Source organism: Chiloscyllium plagiosum, chromosome 21 (genome assembly GCF_004010195.1).
Source record: "Chiloscyllium plagiosum isolate BGI_BamShark_2017 chromosome 21, ASM401019v2, whole genome shotgun sequence".
NCBI classification, from domain to species: domain Eukaryota; kingdom Metazoa; phylum Chordata; class Chondrichthyes; order Orectolobiformes; family Hemiscylliidae; genus Chiloscyllium; species Chiloscyllium plagiosum.
In genome coordinates, this window is record NC_057730.1 from 10,981,737 (window position 1) to 11,004,501 (window position 22,765).

Here is a 22,765-nt window from a genome sequence, read left to right on the forward strand (position 1 = left end):
TTTTGAGGAAGTGATGAAAATGATTGATGAGGATAGGGCAGTGTATGCTATCTACATGGATTTTACTAAAGCATTTGATAAGATCCCTCATGGTAGGCTAGTCCAGAAGGTTAAGTCAGTTGGGATTCATGACAAGTTAGTAAGTTGGATACAAAATTGGTGTGGTCATAGAAGATGGAGTGTCGTTGTGGAGGGACGTTTTTCTGACTGTAGAAATGTGACCAATGGTGTTCCATAAGGATCCGTCTGGGACTTCTATTGTTTGCAATTTATATAAATGATTTGGTTATAATGCAGGCGGTCTGATTAGTAAGTTTGCAGTCAACATGATAACTGGTGGGTATATAAATAGTGAGGATGTTTGTCAAAGCATATAGCAGGATATAGATCAGTTGGAAAATTGGGCACAGAAAAGGCAGATGGGGTTTAATCTAAATGAAGGTGAAACAATCTATTTTGGGAGGTCAAAATGCAAGAAAGAAGTATGTGAGAAATGGCAGGTCCCTTAGAAGCATTAATATAAAGTGAAGTCATATGTTCCAAGTATATAGCTCCTTGAAAGTGGCAACACAAGTGGAAACGGTGGTAAAGAAGACATACAGCATGCTTGTTTTCATTAGTCAGGGCACCAAGTATAAACCGTATTGCAACTGTATAAAATTTTAGTTAGGCAACATTTGGAATATTGTGTACAGTTCTGTTCCTCACACTAAAGAAAGGAAATGGAGATTTTGGAGAGGGCGCAAAAGCAATTTTCCAGGATGTTGCCTAAATTGGAGTGTAATAGCAATAAGGAGGTATTTAAACTTGGATCATTTTCACTAGAGTGTCAAAGGCTGAGGGGTGATCTGATAGAAGTAGATAAAACTGTGAGAGACTTCGATTTTAGAGAGTCATAGCCTTTTCCCAGGGTAGAAATATCGAATACTAGGGGGCATAGATTTAAAGTGAGAGTGGGAAAATTTAAAGGAGATTGGAAAGGCAAGTTTTTTACTCAGGGGGTGGTAGGTGCCTGGAACATCTGCCAAAGGAGGTGGTAGAAGCAGAAATCATAGCAACATTTAAGTGGCATTTGAACAGACACATGAACAGGCAGGGATAATAAGGATATGGACCACATGCAGCCAGTTTACAAAGGCAATGTGTTTTGCACAGCCATGGTGGGCCGAAGGCTTGTTCCTGTGCTGTACCATTCTATATTCTATACACATGATATATCAGCATGAGCTGTCTGGAATGAGTAGAAAGAGCAAACTGTTCTCATTCAGGAAATGATCCAGAATGAGAGGGCACAGGTTTAATCGATAAAAGAGTCAAGGGCAACTTGACAAAAAAACCTTTTCACCCAAAGTGATGGAGGCTGCTTCAATCAAAGATTTCAAAATGGAATTGGATTCCTATCTGGATAGGAAGAATGCACAGAGTTACTGTGAGAAGGCGGGTGAGTAGTACCTGTTGAATAATTTATTCGGAGACCCAGCACGAACATATTGGGCCAAATGACCACCTTGTATGCTGCAACAATCCTGTGGAAGAAAATTTGATACAACCTATAATGAAATGAGCTTTTGAAGTGAATATGTTTGATAATAACAGCGTTATAGTGTGATTGCAGTAGTACTCTATTGATACATATTCCCAATATTTTTGGGTCTGATACTACCTAAATACCTTTATCTTCAAGTAAGGTATGCTATGGATGCTATTTGTGTTTTGTATACCCACTTTGGAATGGAAGAGATGGATCACTTCCAGGAATAATGAAATGATGAAAATCTATATTTACTCATGATCTAGCACCTCGCAATATCCAAACTTCCTCAAATGTAATCTGTACTTTGTAATGAATATGTCAGCTAGCCTTAAAGATTTACATGCATGATTTTATAACGTTATTGCTTCCTTTAAAAGGATACTGGGTGTGCTGAGGATATCCCTGTGAGTGAGCTGTGCTGGCTACAAATATGTTAAATAATATGTGTTGTTCGCACAAGCTTTCAGCAACTTGCTGCATTTAACTTGTGAAGTCAAGCTGCAGCCTGCTCTCCTGATGCTGAACTCCCCTTACAAGTGGGCAGCACTGTGCTTTCAGGTGAGATTTATGGAACACTTGCATCACTAATTCCATTTGTAGCACGGCAGTAAAATCTATGGGGTGATTGACTATTATTTTTCTTGAGTTACTATGTGGTTTGTGACAGCTCAAAGATCATGCATACTCATATATTATCAAAAGCAAACATAATGAAGGATAACAATTCCAAATGAAGTGAAGTACTTGATTTATTCTATAGGATAAGCCTGAAAGTCAGAATTAAGATTCCAAAAAAAAGTCTTTGATGTTCTATACACTCCTCATGCTGGACTAACAATAATCCTGCCAATTTGTAGTGAAAAAACTGAGCGAGTTTGAAATACACAGCAGGTCCATCAGCATCTTAAATGATAAAAGATAGGACAGCCTTTCATCATAGCAGATTATGATGAAGGGTCTATACTTCAACAATCTGTCTTTGTAGGTTTCAACCAGCTTTGTACTTCTAACACATTTTATTTTTAGTTTCAATGTCCTGCATTTGCACTGTTTTTATCTCAGCTATCTTGTTTTGAAAAGGAGCTGTTTAGTCTTTGTTAGGAGTCTGTTCGACATGCTCACTAGTCCAGAGAAAAAGATATGTCCCCATTTAGTGTTTCACTTGAAGCTTCCCAATTTTACATCTGTATCTGTAATTTCCCAGCACAGAATTCAAATTAAATATCCAGTTGAAATATTATTTAGATTTAATTTTTTAAATGTAGCATATACTAAGCTCTTTTGAAGTGCAGTATCAAGTGAGAATGAAATCCATTGTTTAATATTTTATATGTTATTTGAGCTTAGTGACCAGAATCTCTTAACTTGCATCACTTGGCAGGGCCTGAAAGGAATTTTTGACAAATGTCATTTTCACTTGTTGTGGAAAATGAATGTGCTTCACACAGAGTAACTGTTTAATTCTAAATGTTTTTGAAGAATCATAAATTAATAATCTGTCAAGCAAAATAATTGCTTTTGTGTCTTTTTCTGGTATTACTTGTGCTCCACACTTTCCTTTTCATTTCTTTGTAGTTTTATTTATTTCAAATTGATTTAACTTTTCCTTGCACATTCTTTTAGCAACAATGACTTGCATGCAATTGTCACTTTTGATGCATGATCCTTGACAAAATTTACAGAAACAAGAATTGATCCTAAGATCAAGAAAATATTATGAAATAAACCAAAGAACTATAGATGCTGGAGATCTGAAACAAAAACAGAATTTGCTCAAGAAACCCAGCAAGTCTGGCAGCAAATGTTGAGAGAAAACATTTTTAAGGTTTCGAGTCCAGAACCTTGCTTCACTACTGATAGCAGCTGGGAGTAGGTGGTATTTATGCTGATGATGGGGCATAGGGTGGGGTGGGGAGAATTGTAAGGAGGAGAGGGTTGAGTGAATAGATGGAATTAGAGCCCAGAGACAGAGAAATAAAAGGGTAGGCATACACAGGGACTTTTCCAGCACCACACTCACGACTTTAGTCTCCAGCATCTGCAGTCCTCTCTTTCGCCTGACAGTAAGCCAGGGAAGAAGAAAAGTTAAATAGATAATAATGGGGATATGAGTTGGTGAAAACGGTTTGGCTGTGCTAAAAGCATTCCATGTCAAGAACAGGACCTGGATGTGGGAGTGGGTGGAAAACATGGAAGGGGGTGTTCAGGTTCTAAAAGTATTGAACTTGATGTTGAGTCCTGAAGGCCACAAGATCCCCAAGCACAAGATTAGATGCTGTCCCTCCAGCTTGTGCTAAGCCTCATTGGAGGATTGCAGCAGGTCTGAGGCAACACTCTGGTGTGTTGAAATAGCAGGTAACTGGAAGCTTGGGGTCATTTTTGTGGTCAGAATGTAGTTGATCTGTAAAGCGGTCTCCCAGTCTGTGTTTCATCTCCCCTGTGTAGAGGAGACTATTTTGTGAGCAACAAATACAGTCGATTAGATTGAAGTGCACATAATTTGCTGCTTCACCCAGAAGGTGCTTCTGGGACCTTAGATAATGAGGAGGCAGAAGACAAACAGGCAAGTGTTACACCTTGTGTGATTGCATGAGAAGGTGCCTTGTGATTTTGGAGAAGTGTTGGGAGTGAAGAAGGAATGAACTAGGGTGCCCAGAAGGGTACAGTCCCCGCAGAATTCTGACAAAAAAGAGAAGGGGAATGTGTGTCTGGTGGTGGCATCCCACTGGAGGTGGTGGAAATGGCAGCATATGATCCTTTGGATAGAGACTGGTCGGATGGAAAGTGGGGACTAGCGGGATCCTATTATTGTTGAAGAGAAGAGAAGGGCTTAGGGCAGAGTGAGGGAAATGAATTAGACAGGGCTGAGGGCCCTGTCAACTATGGTAGTGGGGAATCCTCAGTTGAGAAAAAAGTTGGACATTTCTGAGTCCCTCTGCAGAAGGTGGCATCATCTGAACAGATGCAATGGAGACAGAGAAAGTAAGAGAAATTGAATGGAATCCTTCCAGAAAGAGGGCATGAGGATGCAAAGTCCATGTAACTGTGGGAGTCATTGGTTTATAATGGATGTCAGTGGGCAGCCTATCTCCAGAAATGGAAACAGAGATGTTGAGGAAGGGAAGGGAGAAGTGAGAGATAGACCAGGTGAAGATGAGAGCAGGTTGGAAATTGGAAACAAAATTGATAGAAGAAAGCAGCACCAATGATGTCATCAATTTACTACAGAAGGGGTTGTGGGAAGGGACCTGAGTAGGATTTGAACAATAAATGTTCCACATACCTCCCAAAAGAGAACGGCATACAGGGGCCCATGCAGATACCCACAGCTACACCTTTGATCTGAAGAGGAGTCCCTGGACTCAAAACATTAACTCTGTTTTCCCTCCACAGACGTTGCTAAACCTGTTGAGGTTTTCCAGCAATTTCTGCTTTTGTCCAAGAAAATATTAGTGTTTCTTTTACCAAAGGCTTGAGCACAGAGGTGGGTTTTAAGGATGGCCTTAAAGAAAACGTAAGATATGAAGTTTAGGAAGTAAATTCCAGAATGTGGACCTAGATTGCTGAAAGCATAGGTGACAGTAGTGCATTGAAGGGAGGGGCATATGCAAGTATCAGAGTTGAAGATTTGAAGAGTTTGGTGAGGTGAAAGATGCAGATGCAGGAAGTTCAACTTAAAGGGAGAGGCTAGACCTTATAGTGATTTAAACATAATGATAATAACGGTAGACTTTGTGTATTGACGGACTAAGAGATAATGTTTACAGGGGTTAAGTCTAAGTGGGACTTGATGTGAATATGAACTGTAAAGTTTGGATGAGCTGAGACTGACAGAGGGTGGTTAATGGGGAGCTGGTGACTGCACCAACCACGTCTTGAAATGACAAGGACATGGATGATTTCATCAGTAAACAGACTAAAGGAAATTGATGTCTAGGAGTTGAAAATAGGTTTTTGTGATGGCAAGCATTTGGAGTTTAGAAGTCCTGCTTGGGGTCAAAAGAGATACAAAAGAGGAAGAAATTTATTCAGAAGGTGCTGTAGAGTTGTACCAAATCATCATGGCAGACAGTGCCATTGATCGCAACCTGCACGCTATTAATCATTGAAAATATTAAGACCAGAAGTGGCATTTCAAAGACAAATATTTTCCCACCAGCATTGGCCCCCTCTCAAGATTGTGAATATTACAGAGGAAATATTGGCCAATTAAAGGAATTAAATCAGTGGCAAGAATATTGAGTTTGTGGTGGGGCTGATGATAATGACTTCAGTATTCACAAAGTTTAACTGAAACAATGGGTCATCTCAGGGTGTATTTTGGGAAATCTCCCAGAACAGAAGCAGTCAAGAGCGATGGAGACATGGACCTTGGCATTATCTCCAAAGACCTGGAATCTGATCCTGTGTTTATGTTATTGTAATCAACAGGTGACTTCCTTGGCTATGGTGATATTGTTTATAGGTAGCATGTCATGAGGAAGACAAGCAGGCTGAGAAAAGACCATTTGTGGATTCCAAGAGTGGTGCTGTAAGGGTGGAAAGAAAATGCTTTCCTGACAAATGGACAGGTGAGAATGGAGCCAAGCAAAGGCAATCTACTGAGTCACGGAGGACATGAGTTGACATGTGGTTGACCCCATCAATGTCTGCAAATGGATTGAGGAGAACAAGGAGAATAGTGCACTTCATTCATTGAAAATGCCATTTGTTACTTTAGTTGGGGCTATTACAGTATTGTGCATTCACATCCAAGCAATATATCTCAATAGGAATGGACAACATCCATTAAATGCCAAGATTGATACTGGTGCAAGCACAAGTGTCATCCTTTATGCATCTTACATGAAATGTACTCAAGAAATTGGTAAGCATGGTGCAGTCTACATGAGATAGGCTAGTTGCTTTCAATGAGTCTGACATCCCATATATTTTCATAAGCTCTTTTAAACGCCAATGTGGAACTTTAGGATAGATAACTGAAATCTAAACTGTTGATAAAGGTGATCATTTATTAATGGTTTGCCAGTGTGCACAGATCCAAAGATTATCACAATCCTAAAGGTGATAAATCTCAGTTCCAACACCAAGGATTCCAGACTGCAAAATCAAGACTCTCCTTTATTTGACTAACTTTTGTCCAGAGTGGTCTGATACTAGTGGCAACTTTAAAGGCAATGCAATGTTACATCTAAAAGTTGATGCCTATCCCAGTATCAACCCCGCTTGTAATTCAGCATTTACATTCATGAAAGGCTCAAATTGAACCAGATTTCCCAGTACAAAACAACAATGTCTGGAAAACCAAGAATCACACTGATTGGTGCAGCTACATCATGTGTTTTGAAGAAAGATGTTACCCTACACTTTTTTTTATTCAAGGCACCTGAGCATTGCACAAAAAGATGCCCACATAAGATTCAAATTCTGGAAATTCTTAATCCCAAATTCTCAATTGCCAAACATTTTTCAATGCTTGAAGCAAAGAATAGATATTAATCTACATGTCTGTCCCCAAGGCATTTCCTCTTCAAGAGCTTCTCCATTAAAAGGCACAATATTAATGGCAAGACAATCACCAACATGCTTTTTAATGTCTCAAAAATGCTCTATCATACAGTAAGTGTACACTACAATATTAAGATATCTCTAAACTCACCACATTGAAGTTTGATGCATCCCAAAAGGACCTGAGTGTGTCTGCTATAGGGCAAACAAACTGTTTGGTCCTAAAGTCCCTATGAGAGCTCATTATAACTACTCCAAGTAGAAAGAGAAGCTCTTGCTCTAGTTTCTAGGATACAATTGCTACATACATATACAGTGAAGAAACATTATATATTTGAAAAAGCACTTCATTATTCACACCTCCCAGAAACCATTAGAAATGTGTTGAAAATCTTTCACAAGTGCACCTTCCTGACTACAATACTAAGTTGTGAAGATCCAGGGTTACAATCTAGAAGTATAATACAAGCAAGATTCCTAACCCCTTAGCCAACCTCCAAACTGCGCTAAAAACAAAGAGCCTTTAGACTTACAAGTTGATATTACTAAATCAACTGAACTTGAAGATAGCCTTTAGATATCCCAAAGATACTCAAAGATCTTCTATAATTTGGTCATAAACAAGCAAACCAGATTCAGCAAGCTATGTCATACGATGTCCAGCTGTTGCAGCTGAAAATGTTCGTCAGTTGGTGATCTGAATGCATCCAAAAGGTCTTTGAGAAAATATGTGCATTTTAGCCAATCAGAGCCAAACTAGAGCTGTCCAAGAATGATCAAGACAAACAAGTCATTACTCCACAAGCTCTATATCAAGGCATGCTAGATCATATGCATGAAAAGCAGATAGGCACAAAACAAATCGAGATTTGTGAATCCCACCATTACAAGGACATCAATTCACAAATCAGAGATGTGAGCCATGTAAGTTCCATCAACCTCAACAATTCAGAGGATCTCTCCTCCCACATGAGACTCCTTCTAAGCAACAATGCAAGATTGTGACTGATATTTTCCATGCCCAGAAACATGGTGGCCTGACTGTTCCATCAAATTTGTGTGAAAAATCAAAGATGTCATTAATTCAATGTTTTTTGACACACTAACCACTACATTCAGGGTGTTTGATATACCTAAGCTGATTGTGGCTAACATCAGTTTGCAGTACATTAGCGTATCCCTTCAAGTTATGTGCAAGTGGGGTGGTCGACATATTACCACTCCTCACTGCCCTCGAATCGAACATTATCACAGAATGCCTTGTTCATACCATAAAATCTATAATTTTCAAGTTTAAAGTGATTTGCCAAGATGTTTGGTAGCTATATTAAGTTTGCATGCTATTCCTCTGGTTAGTTGTCTACCCTCATAAATGCCTCTTATTTTCCACATTTTATGTTGGAAAGAAAGTGGTGCTGAAGCATGCTCAATCGGAATGCAGATCATTATCCCAACTTGAACCAGGAGAAAGCATACAAATTTGAGATTTTCAAACTACACATGGTTCATAGAAAGCTATTATGTTGCTGTGTCCACCCTCAGTCATACCATAATGGGCAACAGTCAAGTCCTGCAAAGAAACAGATGACGTATTCGAATGAGATATCAACCACACATCACACAAGATGACAACTCAGATACTGTAGACATCATACCAGTCAACAATCACGTTGACAAATTATACTCATTCACCTCAATGACAAATAGCACACCACATAGTGAAGTTACAAAGTCAAGTCATGATAATTGCATAAGGACTAGGTCTGGTCCTGGTACCCAAAGACATTAGCTGAATGTATAGAGGCATATTTATAGGATAAAATGGTTCCCCTTGTTTAATAACAGATAGGCAGGGGGTATCATGGAATAGATTCCTATCCAGTCAGGACTGAATCTTCAATTCAGTAACATGACATCGCAACAAGTGACATTTAGGTATAAAGATACCTGCCTCATCTTTAATTACTCTTTCTATGTAATGGAGTCAGTGTTGTGTGTTTTCTCTATCAACAACATGAATGCAATCTTCATAAAATTATTGAACACAGAACCCCGACTACGTATGAAAATCTAAGCTATTGTAGTTTTCTAAATAGTTAATTTTATGAATAACTTTAAGATATCTGAATCAACAAATACTCTTCTATCTGTGGTAGACATTACACAGGCTAGCATATTAAAAAAAACAAAAATAATATGAACCTATGTGACATATCTGATGAGGTATAAATATTATCGCTTATGTGTCTTCAGCTGCAAATTCCTAGCATTTGTAACAAATTAATAACTCCCAAAACCATGTATCTTTTTGTTTCAGTTCCAGCCACAATGACTAATGATTGTAGCTTGCTAAATACACTGTGAAATATTTTAAGAACTCTTTGCACACCTGAATTCCTTTGAAACACATTCAAATAATAAACTGGAAATTCTTATTAAATAGGTTAAATACATGGCCAGAATTTTACTATATACAATTTTTAATCAGACATGATTTTGATACAAATGTATTAATTGCTCATCTTATAATATCATACAGTTCAACTTTGTTCCCTGATGCAATTCCAGAAATCATATATTCTAAACAACAAATAATAACTCTCATCTCTTCAGGATAATATTTCATTGTAAATATTATGTAATCATTTTGGGGCAAATGTATAGACTCTTCAGGCTATGTACAGCCTATTTATTGAACATCAGTCCAGACATTTTAAATCATTCTGAAAAGTACAGGACATGTTTAAAAACACAAAAATGCTTATGAAAGTATGATGTAGAGTCCACCAAGTACAGACAAGTCTAAGACTTATTGTTGGTATTGGAGGCAGCAGTATTCCTTGTATTAGGAAATCTCTGGAGCCAGGATTTATAAACACATGAATATGGATAATTACAATGAAGCACTGGTTCAACTTTAATTGGCAGAAAATGCTGAGCTGAGCTTTTCAGGAATCCAAATACAAAGAACATCCCACGAGCTTCTAGAATTGCAGAAATACAAAAGTGATTAGCAACTGCACTATGGATTTGAGTACTAAATTAATAATTCTGCCACTAACTAACCCTGTGCATTCTTCCTAAACTGCTAAAAAAATGCTTTAGCAAGTACATAAAAATAAAGCATTAATGACCAACATAGCCCAAGGTTCTGGGATCCCTGAAGTCAAACAAATAGCAACAAACATCCAAAATATATTACTTTTGTTCCAAGCAGTCTTTGTGGTTATGCTAATTCCCATTAATCTAATAGATGATTTTACTTGACTTGCTTCTTTCAATCAACAGTAAAGCTCCCACTTAATTGCCCGACTGAACTGAAAATCTGTAAATTTACTATGTACTTACTGAATGCAAATTTATGAATTAACTATTCTATCTTAGAGAACTATTGTACCAAATCTGAGTACTGCTGAAAAAAAGAGGCTTTTTGTCTTGTATTCATCAGTACATATGCAGAAACAACAAATTTCAAACAGAATAAGAACCTGTATCATATGGAAAAAAGGATGTTGATTTGTCGAGGCATTGCTATGGAGGATGCATACTCTCCACCTTTTTTTCAATCATATCCTGAGTGGTGAGGACAGGTTCCTGGTGCATTTTCTTTTTCTAATGGTTCATTTCTATCATGAAAATGGAATATCGTTTCCTCAAGTAAGTCAACAGAAAATTGAACGAAGCAAAACGAATACATTAAATAATGAATGGAACACTTAGTGTATTTCTTTATTTAACTATAAAATGTAAAAGGTAAAAGACAAAACCTTGCTAGGACTGCAACAATTTTGTTGCTGGGGCTGCCAGCAAGAGTTGATCCCCTTCAGCCAATGGCAGAACCTAAGAAGAAATATTCTTGGCACAGGCAAATTAAGCAGCTTGTCTCGAGGTGTTGTCAACCCAATCATACACCCAGCAACTCTAGCAACAGTAGTGGCTATAACAAAAAAGGGCAGATAAATCAATGGCTGAAGGGATTATGCAATTTGCAAGGATTCAGATGCTTGGATCATTTGGATCTTTTTTGGGGCAGAACCAATCTATTAAAAAGGGATGGGTTTCACCTGAACTGGAAAGGGACCAATATCCTGCCAGATAGATTTGCTAGTTCCATTTTGGGAGCCTTTAAACTAGTGTGGAGGTTGGGGGGATTTCCTAAGTAGCAGCAAAAAGAAAGGCAGATGAGCATGGTTCTGAATAAAAAAGTTAATTAGACAAGACAGACAAGAACAAATCAGAGAATGAGGTAACTCTGAAGAATTAAACAGCATTTATTTCAGTGCAAAGGTCTACAGTATGGCTGATGAACTCGGGTATGCAAGGGAACAGAGGACCAGGATATTACAGCTATTACAGGAACTGAGGGAAGGACAGGACTGGCAACAGATTTCAGACATATGTAAGATTAATATTGCTGTAACAGTAGGGGATTTTAATTTTCCTAACTGACTGGGACTGCCATAGTGTTACAGGTTTGGACGTAAATGTACTTACCAGGTAAGGAGCAAAGCTTGACCTTCTCTTGGGAAATAAGGCAAGGCAAGTCATAGAATCATAAAGTTGTACAGCATGGAGTAATAGTTTGGTCCAACTCACCCATGCCAACCAGGTATCCTAAATTAATCTAGTCCCATTTGCCAGCATTTGACCAGCATATCCCTCTCAACCCTTCCTATTCATTTACCCATCCAGATGCCTCTTAAGGCATCCAATCTGAAAAGCAATCCTCCAACACTACCATCTGTCTTCTACCTTCGAACCAGTTCTGTATTGAAATGGCTAGTTCTTCCTGAATTCAATATGATTTAACCATGCTAATCAATCACCACGAGGAACCTTGTCGAATGCTTTACTAAAGTACATTTAGATCACGTCCCCCATTCTGCCCTTATAAATCCTCTTCATTACTTCTTCAAAAAAGTGACTGAAGTGTTAGTAGGGGAACACTTAGGGAGTAGTGACCATACTTCTATTGGTTTTAAAATAGTTATGGAAAAAGGATAGGCCTTCCATAAATATTAAAGTTTTTAATTGGACTAAGGCAAATTTAAAATGGTATGAGACAGTAACTTTCAAAAGTTAATTGGAATAGACTGTTTGCAAGTAAAGGGACAACTAACAAGTGGGACACTTTCAAAGTGTGAAAACAAAAGTTCAGAAGCATTATGTTGCTGTTAGAGTGAAGAGTAAGGCTGGTAACTGTAGGGAACAATGGGTGAATAAAGATATTGAGGTTCTGGTCAAGAATAAGGAAGAGTCAAGTATTAGATGCAGACAACTGGGATCAAATGAATCCCTTAAAGAGTATAAAGGGTGTATGAGCATTCTTCAGAGGGAAATCAGGAGGGCATAAAAGGGATATGAGGCAGATAAGGTTAAAGATAATCCAAAGAGATCCTATATGTATATTAACAGCAAAAGAGCAATTAGGGAGAGATTAGGGTCCCTCAAAGATCAAAGAGGTCATTTATGTTTTGAACCTCGGGAGATGGGAGCAATAGTAAATGAATATTTCATGTCAATTTTTAATATGGAGAAAGAAATGGAGGCGAGCGATCCAAACAAATATCAATGTTTTGAAAACAGTTCACAGAACAGAAGAGGAAGTGCTGGGGGTTTTAGAAAAAATAAATCTTCAAGACCTGATCAAGTGTATCCCAGGACACTGTGGGAAGTTTGGGAAGAAATTGCAGGGCCCCTAGCAGAGTTATTTGTATCACCTATAATTACGAGTGAGGTGCCAGAGGACTGGAGAGTGGCTAATGTTGTACCTTTATTTAAGAAAGACTATATGGAGAAGCCTGGCAAGGACATCAGAGGGCAACATTTTTACAAAGAGAATGGTTTGTACGTGAAATGAATTGTTACAGGAAGTGGTGAATGCAGGTATAGTTACAATGTTCAAAAGTCATTTGGATAAGTCCATGAATAGGAAAGGTTTGGGGAGGATATGGGCCAAATGCAGGCAAGTGGGACTACTTTAATTTGGGAACATGGTCAGCGTGGCGTAGTTGGACCAAAGAGTCTGTTTCCATCCTGTATGACTCTATGACTTTATGTTCAGGCTGCAGCTGCACATTTACAACACATAATGGCCAGCCGCCCTCAAGTGTTGCTTAACTGGATTAGGGTATGTCAGAGATAGCTTGACAGGCAGGTCTTGGTAATCAGAGTGTGAGGATGTGGGAAATCATTAAGCATCTTTGTTACCTAGGGGGCAGTCATTGTCAGTAGGGCTTCTCCATGGGTCATGAAGCAAACAAAAAGGAACAGACATGCCTGGAACATGCAAGGAAACTACTTCCAGGTTTCACTCAATGCCTCCTGATATTGCAGTGCCCTCTATGACCCCATCCTGCTTCACGGCCGTGAAGTGTGAAGCAGCGGAGAGTGGTCAATCTGCCTATCTGTGCCATAATGATAGCAACTTCCTGGATATCTTTTGACACCATTTTTCCAGCACTTATAATTCCCAACTTGTTCCCTAGGGCTGGTAAAATTCTGGCAATGTATTAATCAGTTATGAAAAACTGTGCAATACTTTATTAAAACAACTTGTCAAATCATAATACAATTACCATAAAATTTAATTACCAGAAAATTTTCTCTTAATAGCACAATTAATCAATTATCCTTCATTGTTCTCTGCTTAAAATGTACTTGAACACTAAAAGAACCATTTCAAATGTCAAACACAAAGGGTTATCTCAAATAAAATTGTGACTAACAAATGCTAATGTACTAATAATGGATGTGAATCCTCGAAGTGTGACCAAATCTTTTTGCTGAATGTCAGAATATAAATTAGTGCCTGTGATGAAGAATATTTTATGCAGACAGCAAGCACAATTTGCTTTATTGTGTGATTAATTTAGATACTTTGGGCTGAATATTACTTATTTTTGGCCAAGTACAAGTCATGTTGAGTTTTCTGGAGGGATTTTTTTTGCCACAAGGCCTGGTAGGTTTTCTTGCCGTATCTTAACAAACTCACCTCATTACCTCTATCCCACCCTTTGGCATCCCAATATCTGATTCTTGCCCCATCTTACCACAGAACTCATCAGTGCCAGGATATGCTGGTACTAACCAACACTTCTTGCACCTATGCCATTTTAAAGGCCAGTTGTACACCCAAACAAACACGGTCAGTCTGATACTGCCTTGCCAGGTTCCTGGTATTTGCCCTGTTCGTGACAGATGGGGTAAATCAGCATTCTGCTTTGCAGGAAGGAAAATGAAGGTCCACCTGCTGGAAGGGTGATGCAAAGGCAAGACTTTCTCTTCTCCAGACCAATAGTGGAGGTCACAACACCAAACTATGCCAGTCTGGCCCACTGTTGCCACACAGGTTGGAGCAGTCTCAGGCACCTGAAGGAATGAATAGCTGGGAAGGAAGGAGATCAATAACTTTCTCCACACTGCCAGTGTAAGTGCCACTATCTTCCCTCTGCCACTTCACACACATGCTTTCTCTGATACTACACACACTTCAAACAAGGCGTATATTCTACCACCCTCACTTTTCCTTCAACATTTTCCCTCACTCACCCCATAATCCACCCCAACTCCCAACACCACGAACATTGCTGTCTGCACTGCTTATCCACTTGCTCAAGACAGCAGTCCACCTGCACGATAGGTAACAGCTGTGTCACCAACTTTCATCTCCCTAAATATCTGCCTCTCTCTCATTGCAGGAGGCAAACAGCCACAGGTATGGCAAAAAGATTCAGGATGGGTGGTGGGCAGCCTGGCATTTGGCTCCTCATCCCTAATTTGGACAGCATCCTGACACTGACCACCATGGACTGACCGTGTTCAAGGTCGTGGATTGGTATCAGAGGCTGCCTTTAGCTTACTTTGTCAGGACCCACTGAGTAAAGGCCAAGCCCTTAACTTGACTGAGGCTTGCTGACAACTATGACAAGCTTCCTGGCTTTGTGTCCACACTAAACAGTATAGCAAAACAGAAGTAATATGAGCATGATAGCTCAGCCTGAGAGAGAAAGAATGCTCACAAAGGCAAGACATGGCAATGCAAGGTCAGGATGCTTTAACTCAGAAGAGCACTATGAGAGTGAGCAAAGAGTTCAGAGATGCAGTCTTGCCCAAACCATGGGCTTGGTACTGGTCCCTCAGTGCATAGCCTCCTTGCTGCAGCATCACTATGATAGCTGCCAGTGTAGACTGAGATGTAGTACTGAAGTTCAGAATCATCCTGCAAGAGGATTGGAAATGTGTCTTAGAAGCTGGCATCTGTGGTTGTGGGATACTTGTGAAGGCGCCCATGGAGTGGATCCTGAGATTTTGATAGGTGAAAATGAGGACTGCAGATGCTGGACATTAGAGTCAAAAGTGTGGAACTGGAAAAGCCCAGCAGGTCAGACAGCATCTGAAGAGCAGGAGAATCAACATTTCAGACAAAAGCCCTTCATCAGGAATGAGGCCTCATTCCTGATAAAGGGCTTTTGCCTGAAACGTCGATTCTACTGCTTCTCAGATACTGCCTGACCTGCTGTGCTTTTCCAGCACCACACTCTCGACCCTGATATTTTGATGCCCAGTGTCCAACATGGAGCTCTTTTGGAACAAACGGCAAGCTGAAGGCACCAGATATCCACTCTGATTTCCACAATGAGAATTCTTGACATCCAACTTGTTTGGCACATTTATTATGATAAAAAACTGTACATTAATGAGGCAAGTTGGGCTGTCAACGAGATGTTTAACAAGAAATAATTTCCCTTAATTGGCAATTGCTGCTGCCTAGTGAGAAGCTTGTTGCATCACCTGTCACAAACATTAAAACATGGTGCAAATTGCTCTCATCATTAATGTAGGCCACACTGGACTTGTCATCCAATTCTGCCACAAATCTCATAAGATGCTGCTATTCATTTTTATCTCCTGTTCTACACTACATCATTTAATCCAGGAATTCTGAATTACTTAGTTTCTGAAGACTTCTACAATGTTATCTATCAACTCTCCCTGTACGACAAAAGAGCTTCTTTTCAATGTAAAAATTAGCTACTCAACTTAAAGTGTATCGTTATTCTTTTTGCTTCACATTATTATATAATGCTGACCAAGACTTGGATGAGGTCATGGACATCAAATCCAGGCTCAGTTGAGCAGTGGAACGACAATGAATCATGGATTCTTATAGTGCAGAAAGAGGCCATTTGGTACATCATGCCTTCTGAACAGCATCCCACCAAGACCCAGCCCCTCTCCTATCTTCCTACCCCCCACTACCATGGCTAATCCACCTAACCTCTACATCTTTGAACTGTGGGAGGAAACCACAGCACCTGCAGTCCTCACTTTCTCCTTGGAAACCAGAGAATCAGGTGGAAACACATGCAGACACAGGAAGAAAGTGCAAACTCCACACAGTCACCCAAGGCTGGAATCGAACCCAGGTCCCTGGCGCCTTGGGACAGCAGTGCTAACACTGAGTCATCATACCAACCCTCATCCATGTTGCACCTCTGACCTTTCTTGAATCCTTATGAGAACTGAAGTTCAGTTATTGTTTGCTGACAAAATTGAATGATGCGGTTGTGTTCAAGCACATTTTGAAAATCATGACAGAAGGAAAATGGGAGCCAAGGAATATTGCTCAAGCCCCACATTTCCTATGTTCCCTATATTCCATGGACCCCTCTAAATCTGTATCATCTTCAGGGTTTTGTGCCTCACCACAGGCCCTCTGAGTTCAACTACAGTGGATTCATTATTTATAACCTCTTGCTAGCACAAACTTTTCCTTGACCATGGGCAAGTGCTATTTGTGTCAATCTTGACTGAGTTTTTTGAAAAACTGACAAAGAAGATGGATGAAAGCAGAGGGATGGATGTTGTCTATAGCGACTTCAGTAAGATGTTTGAAAAGGTTCCATATGATAAACTGGTTAGCAAGATTAGATCCCATGGAATACAAGAGCTAGCCATTTAGATACAAAATTCGCTTGAAGATAAAAGACAGAGAGTGATGGTGGAGGGTTGCTTTTCAGACTAGAAGCCTGTGACCAGTGGTGTGCGCAAGGAGCGGTGCTGAGTCCATTGCTTTCTGTCATTAATATAAATGATTTGGATGTGAATATAGGAGGTATAGTTAGTAAGTTTGCAGATGACACCAAACTTGGTGATGTAGTGTACAGCGAAGGAGATTCATAATTCCTTGAAAGTGGAGTCACAGGTAGACAGGGTCATGAAAAAGGGCTCATGCCCGAAACATCGATTCTCCTGCTCCTTGGATGCTGCCTGACCTGCTGCACTTTTCCAGCAACACATTTTCAGCCCAGGGTCATGAAAAAGACATTTGGTACACTTGCCTTTATTGGTCAGTGCATTGTGCGTAGGTGCTGCGAGGTCATGTTGCGGCTGTACAGGACATTAGTTAGGCCACTTTTGGAGTACTGCATTCAATTCTGGTTTCCCTGCTATTAGAAAGATGTTGTGAAAGTTGAAGGTATTCAGAAAAGATATACAAGGATGTTGCCAGGGCTGGAGGTTTTGAGCTATAGAGAGAGGCTGAATAGGCTGGGGCTAATTTCCCCGAGCATCGGAGGCTAAGGGGTGACCTTATAGAGATTTATAAAATCATGAGGGGCATGAATAGGGTGAATAGCCAAGGTCTTTTGCCCCAGGATAGGGAGTCCAAACCTAGAGGGCATAGATTTAAGGTGAGAGAGGAAAAGATTTAAAAGAGACCTAAGGGGCAACTTTTTCATATAGAGGATGGTGTGTATATGGAATAAGCTTCCAGGGAGGTAATGGACAATGGTACAACTACAACATTTAAAAGGCATCTGAATGGGTACATGAATAGGAAGGGTTTACAGGGATATGGCCCACACACTAGTAAATGGGACGAGATTAATTTAGGATGTCTGATCATCATGGACGAGTTGGACTGAAGGATCTGTTTCCATGCTGTACATCTCAATGTACATCTCAGACTAAACCTCCATAAAAGGAAGTCCTTATAGGAACTGCTTTATGAAACTTAAGTTTGTAATGAAGATTGATAGTCATTCAAAAGCCCAAATGACTTACAGATTACAAGGTATTATCAATAGGAATTCATTTCGCTGAAGCCTGCTGCCAAATCTTATTGACGACAGCATTCAAGAATTATTGTCCAAATGTATTCTTTTCACCGTGACCCTCCTCAATTCTCATAACAGTTAACATCATTCATAAAATAATACATTTAGCTGACAGTAAAGCAGGACTGTTTTTACTTCAAACCTTTGAGGTAAAAACAATGACTGCAGATGCTGGAAACCAGATTCTGGATCAGTGGTGCTGGAAGAGCACAGCAATTCAGGCAGCATCCGACGAGCAGCAAAATCGACATTTCGGGCAAAAGCCCTTCATCAGGAATACATACTTCAAACCTTTCCCTATGCTCTTAAGTAGGCTGCTTATGATGACAGACTTGTGTCAACAAATTCTAATTCCTCTCATGTTGCAAATCAGTAGGCCTTAAATCAATACATGACTACCAGTGATATTCATATAGACAGTTAATTTTAAACCTTAGCTCCACAGCTCACTGTAAATGTCATATCGTGAAGTTTCAGCAGTATCTGTACGTCAATAAATTAACCTTTAATTGTAAATCATGTTTAATCAAATAATAAATGGATTGCATTTGTCCAATTAGCTTTTGAGGCCTGTCAAGCAATATATTACAAAGCCATAGCCAGGTCAGAAAACATTAGGTGCAAATTATTTTTTTTACAAGAAATTCCAGTCACCAGATAGAAAAAAACATTAATTATTGACACTTACCTGTTCATGGTATTCAATACCCATACTCAATGTATTGATCAGAATGGCAATCATAATTCCACGGTTAAAGTATTTACTTCCGACAATTCTTTTCATTTTTTCAGAGATTAGTGTACATAGCAGGATTAATTTATTCTTTTCTTTTGGTTTATTTTTGTTCTTGTGTCTCTGATCTCTCTGGTCACCTTGAGTGATGTCTTGCGTAAATTCGTACACACCATCAGCATCGGAGTCACAACTTTCTGAATCGCTGAGCTCTAGGTCTGGATTTTCCAAAGCATGAGCACAATAAGGGCAGTTCTGGAGGTCACAAGTCAAAATACCAGCCTGTGCATTGGGTGTGGAACATGACACATTGAGTCCTGACAACTTGCTTGCAGCTTGAAAGACTCCTTCAACAAAGATATCCAAACAAAGATATTAGGATGCAGCAAATATATATTATTTGTGGCTACCTCTTACCTAAAACCTCAATAAGAATATTTTTTATTTTTGAAGATGGTCTTGCAACTCTTTTAGACTGTTATTTTTGACATGAGATATTGATTTATTTAATGAATGCTATTTGCATTCATTTAGTATTATGGAGTAATGACATATCTAATTCAGATTACTAATTGAGCAAGTATGATTGACTATGATTCCATTTACATGTCAAAGCAAAAAAGCCAAAGGTTAATCAAATACTGCAACAAAATCAACATAAATTGCAATCGTTAAAATTCCTTAAGATACGTTTCAATAGTCATTTAATTATTAAATCTGCTGAATTAAAAATATGAAGTCAACATTTTTATATTAAAACTATATCTACCTTTATCTTTGGGTTCAATTAAAGAGAAGTCAATATTGATGAAAATTTAAGCAAGTCCTTCTAAGTGGCTAGAATAACAATAACCATAGTGGTGAACAAGAATAAAACATTTTTTTGATTTTATTGTATCTCTGATTGTTATGTGGGAACTTTTTAACTATGGAAGATAGAAACAAAAAATCAATATAACCACCGTTTCTTTACAAGACTACCTTATATTAGGCAAAAGCGGTAAAGGATGCCATTGGGTCTCATAACCCATTGTTTTAGTTAAAAAAAATGGCATTAGCCCTTCTAAAGATTAAACCATAATTTTGGCTGTGGAGAAAGTAATTATCCATTGTAATTTTCAATAAATGGTCAAATATCTTATTTCGTCAGCCTAGTTTAGGTTTACTAACTGCAGAATTGAATTTGGTAAAATTTGGACCACGTTAGGTTCTTGTTTTCCAAGATAAAAACAATGACTGCAGATGCTGGAAACCAGATTCTGGAGTAGAGTGGTGCTGGAAAAGCACAGCAGTTCAGACAGCATCCAAACTGTCTATTTTCCTGCTCCTCGGATGCTGCCTGAACTGCTGTGCTTTTCCAGCACCACTCTACTCCATAATCTTGTTTTCCTAGACATTGATGATTTATACCTACACACATCTACTGATTGACCAAATGAAACATACACACCACAATTAAGCATAGGTAGACTATCTCACCATATCGTTTTGTATGTATAAGCAGTATGACACTAAACAGTTTTCTCAATGGAAGACAGCATTTATGTCTAGGGCCATTGCAAGGAAGGTTTAAAAAATAAATATATAAAAGTTGGAAGATTTAATTTACACATATGCATGTCAAGATTGTAAACCTATTCATAAATATGCAGGTTTAAAATTTCACAGACAGTGTAGGGCAGCATTCTTTCCCCCAAATTGTCTAACTTCAGAACATTCACACCTTGTGACGGTAATTCAGAAGCAACATATCATGGGTTGTGGAAGAAGAAACGTCAATAATCTAAAGTCACAGTGAAGGCCCAACTGATTTTTCATGGGAAGATAGTAGAACTTGAATACGGCTTCAGTTCAAAACACTGGAAACAGGTGCACCTTCAGGTCATAATCAACCTATTTAAGATTGATCCAGCATTTTATACATCATCTTAAATTGCTTCCAATGGGTGGTTCCAATGAAGAACTAATTGTTTCTATATATGAATATTGATTACAAATCTGGGCAATAATATAGTTGACTATTGCAAAATTGGTTTACTTCAGGGAGTTAGGCTTAACACGATTTCTCAGTTATTGGCTTTCAGCAAACAGTCAAATTTCTTATTTCTTTGACCTTTTTAACCATGGTTCCATTCTATAAATGATAGTTAAAGCTGTCCTGCTTTCCAAGACAGTGTTTTAAAAAATTTGAATTCATTTTTTCACTTTGTTTCTATTCTCTCCTTCAACATTAATTTACATTTACATTTTATTTCCTATGCCTTTACATCTATACTTTCAAATCTTGTGTTGAAATTCATGTCGATACATCTATTTTCAAATTAATTACAATACTTTGACATTATGTTAATACAGACTGATTTAATAACTGTTCCAAGTGTTGATCCAGCCTGATCTTCTTGATGCTGGGAATGTGGTATAAATAAACTTGTCATGTGTTTAGCAACAACCTGAAGCAAGGTGGTAAGTTATTAATTAAACAACAGATACTGAGTCAGAAGTTAGAGACATAAAATTAGTCCAATTAGTCATTTCCCCATGCAAATGGTTTAAAAAGATTAGAGAATTCTAATAATCAGAAAAAATAAATCTCATAACAAACCTCCTAACGTTCTTTAAAAATAACCTTACGATTGGTTTTGCAGATATGACTATAGTGTGAGAGGTTACTATTAAAATGACATCTTAGTTCGGAGTATAAATCCTAGGAATGAACAGGAGGACTCCAATTTATTTCACTTAATAGTAATAATAGTTAGTTATTGTTATATGTATTTATGAAAATATAGTAAAATGCATGTAAGTCACCATAAGTCAGTGCCATTCCAATAACACAAATTAGAAAAATGAATAAATCATACAAAATTAGGACAAATTTCATTTTTTGTTCCATACACAGCATCTTGATTTCCTAAGTGACTATGGGATTCTGCTACACCACGCAACTGCCAAAGCAGTCTCTGAGGCCGCAACACCAAGGAGGAAGCATGCTGAAGCAGTCTGAACCACCGCTGACTGAACCCAGATGTTTCCTCTGCCATAGCCGCCTCATTGCTGCCAATATTCCAGCCACCATCATAGCCAAGAGATTGTCCCAATTCTTAAGGACCAGGATTTCCATCTTAACTTCCAAGAATCGACTGAGCATCCAAATTAACTCCCGAGGACCAAGAGATCACTCACTCTGTCGGCATTGCAGACACCGCCAAAACATCAGAAGGAAAGAATGTACCCCAATTCATTGACACTGGAACAGTTGTTTAAGCTGTGACCACCTTGGCCACAAGGAAGGACTGGATCTGGCGCTCAACACTTCCCCGCAAATCTCTTCACAACCATAGCCGCAGAAAGAAGGAAAGGTTAATTCGATTCACAACTTAAACGAAGAAAAATAAAATTTAAAAAAAAAGTTGCGGTTCATATGTAAGAGGCATCAGATGGGCGAGAATTACTAGAATCAGGAAGAGTTCCAGAGGACTGGAAAATTGCTAACGTGACACCTCTGTTTAAAAAGTGAGTATGGCAAAAGATGGAAAATCACAGACTGATTAGCCTAATCTTGGTCATGGGTAAGATCCTGGAATCCATTGTGAAGGATGAGATTGCTGAATACTTGGTAGTGTATGGTAAAATAGGGCAAAGTCAGCATAGTTTCATCAAGGGGAGGTCATGCCTGACAAATTTTCTCGAATTCTTTGAGGAAGTAACCAGCAGATTAGACCAAGGAGAGCCAATATATGTTATCTATCTGAACTTCAAGAAGATTTTTGACAAGGTGCCACACAGGAGGCTACTGAATAAGATAAGAGCCCATGGTATTAGAGGCAAGGTGCTAGCATGGATAGGAGTTTGGCTGGCTGGCAGAAAGCA

At 38.8% G+C, this 22,765-nt stretch overlaps 1 protein-coding gene across 4 annotated transcripts in view; it reads right to left on the reverse strand.

Annotated features, from left to right (window-relative positions):
• cacna1ha (calcium channel, voltage-dependent, T type, alpha 1H subunit a) overlaps positions 1 to 22,765 on the reverse strand; it is a 294,694-nt gene that overhangs the window by 158,437 nt on the left and 113,492 nt on the right. For all 4 annotated transcript variants that reach the window (XM_043711241.1, XM_043711238.1, XM_043711240.1 and 1 more), the window contains exon 8: positions 18,851 to 19,242. In XM_043711241.1, coding sequence (XP_043567176.1) covers positions 18,851 to 19,242 — 392 coding nt within the window. The remainder of the gene's footprint in view (positions 1 to 18,850; positions 19,243 to 22,765) is intronic.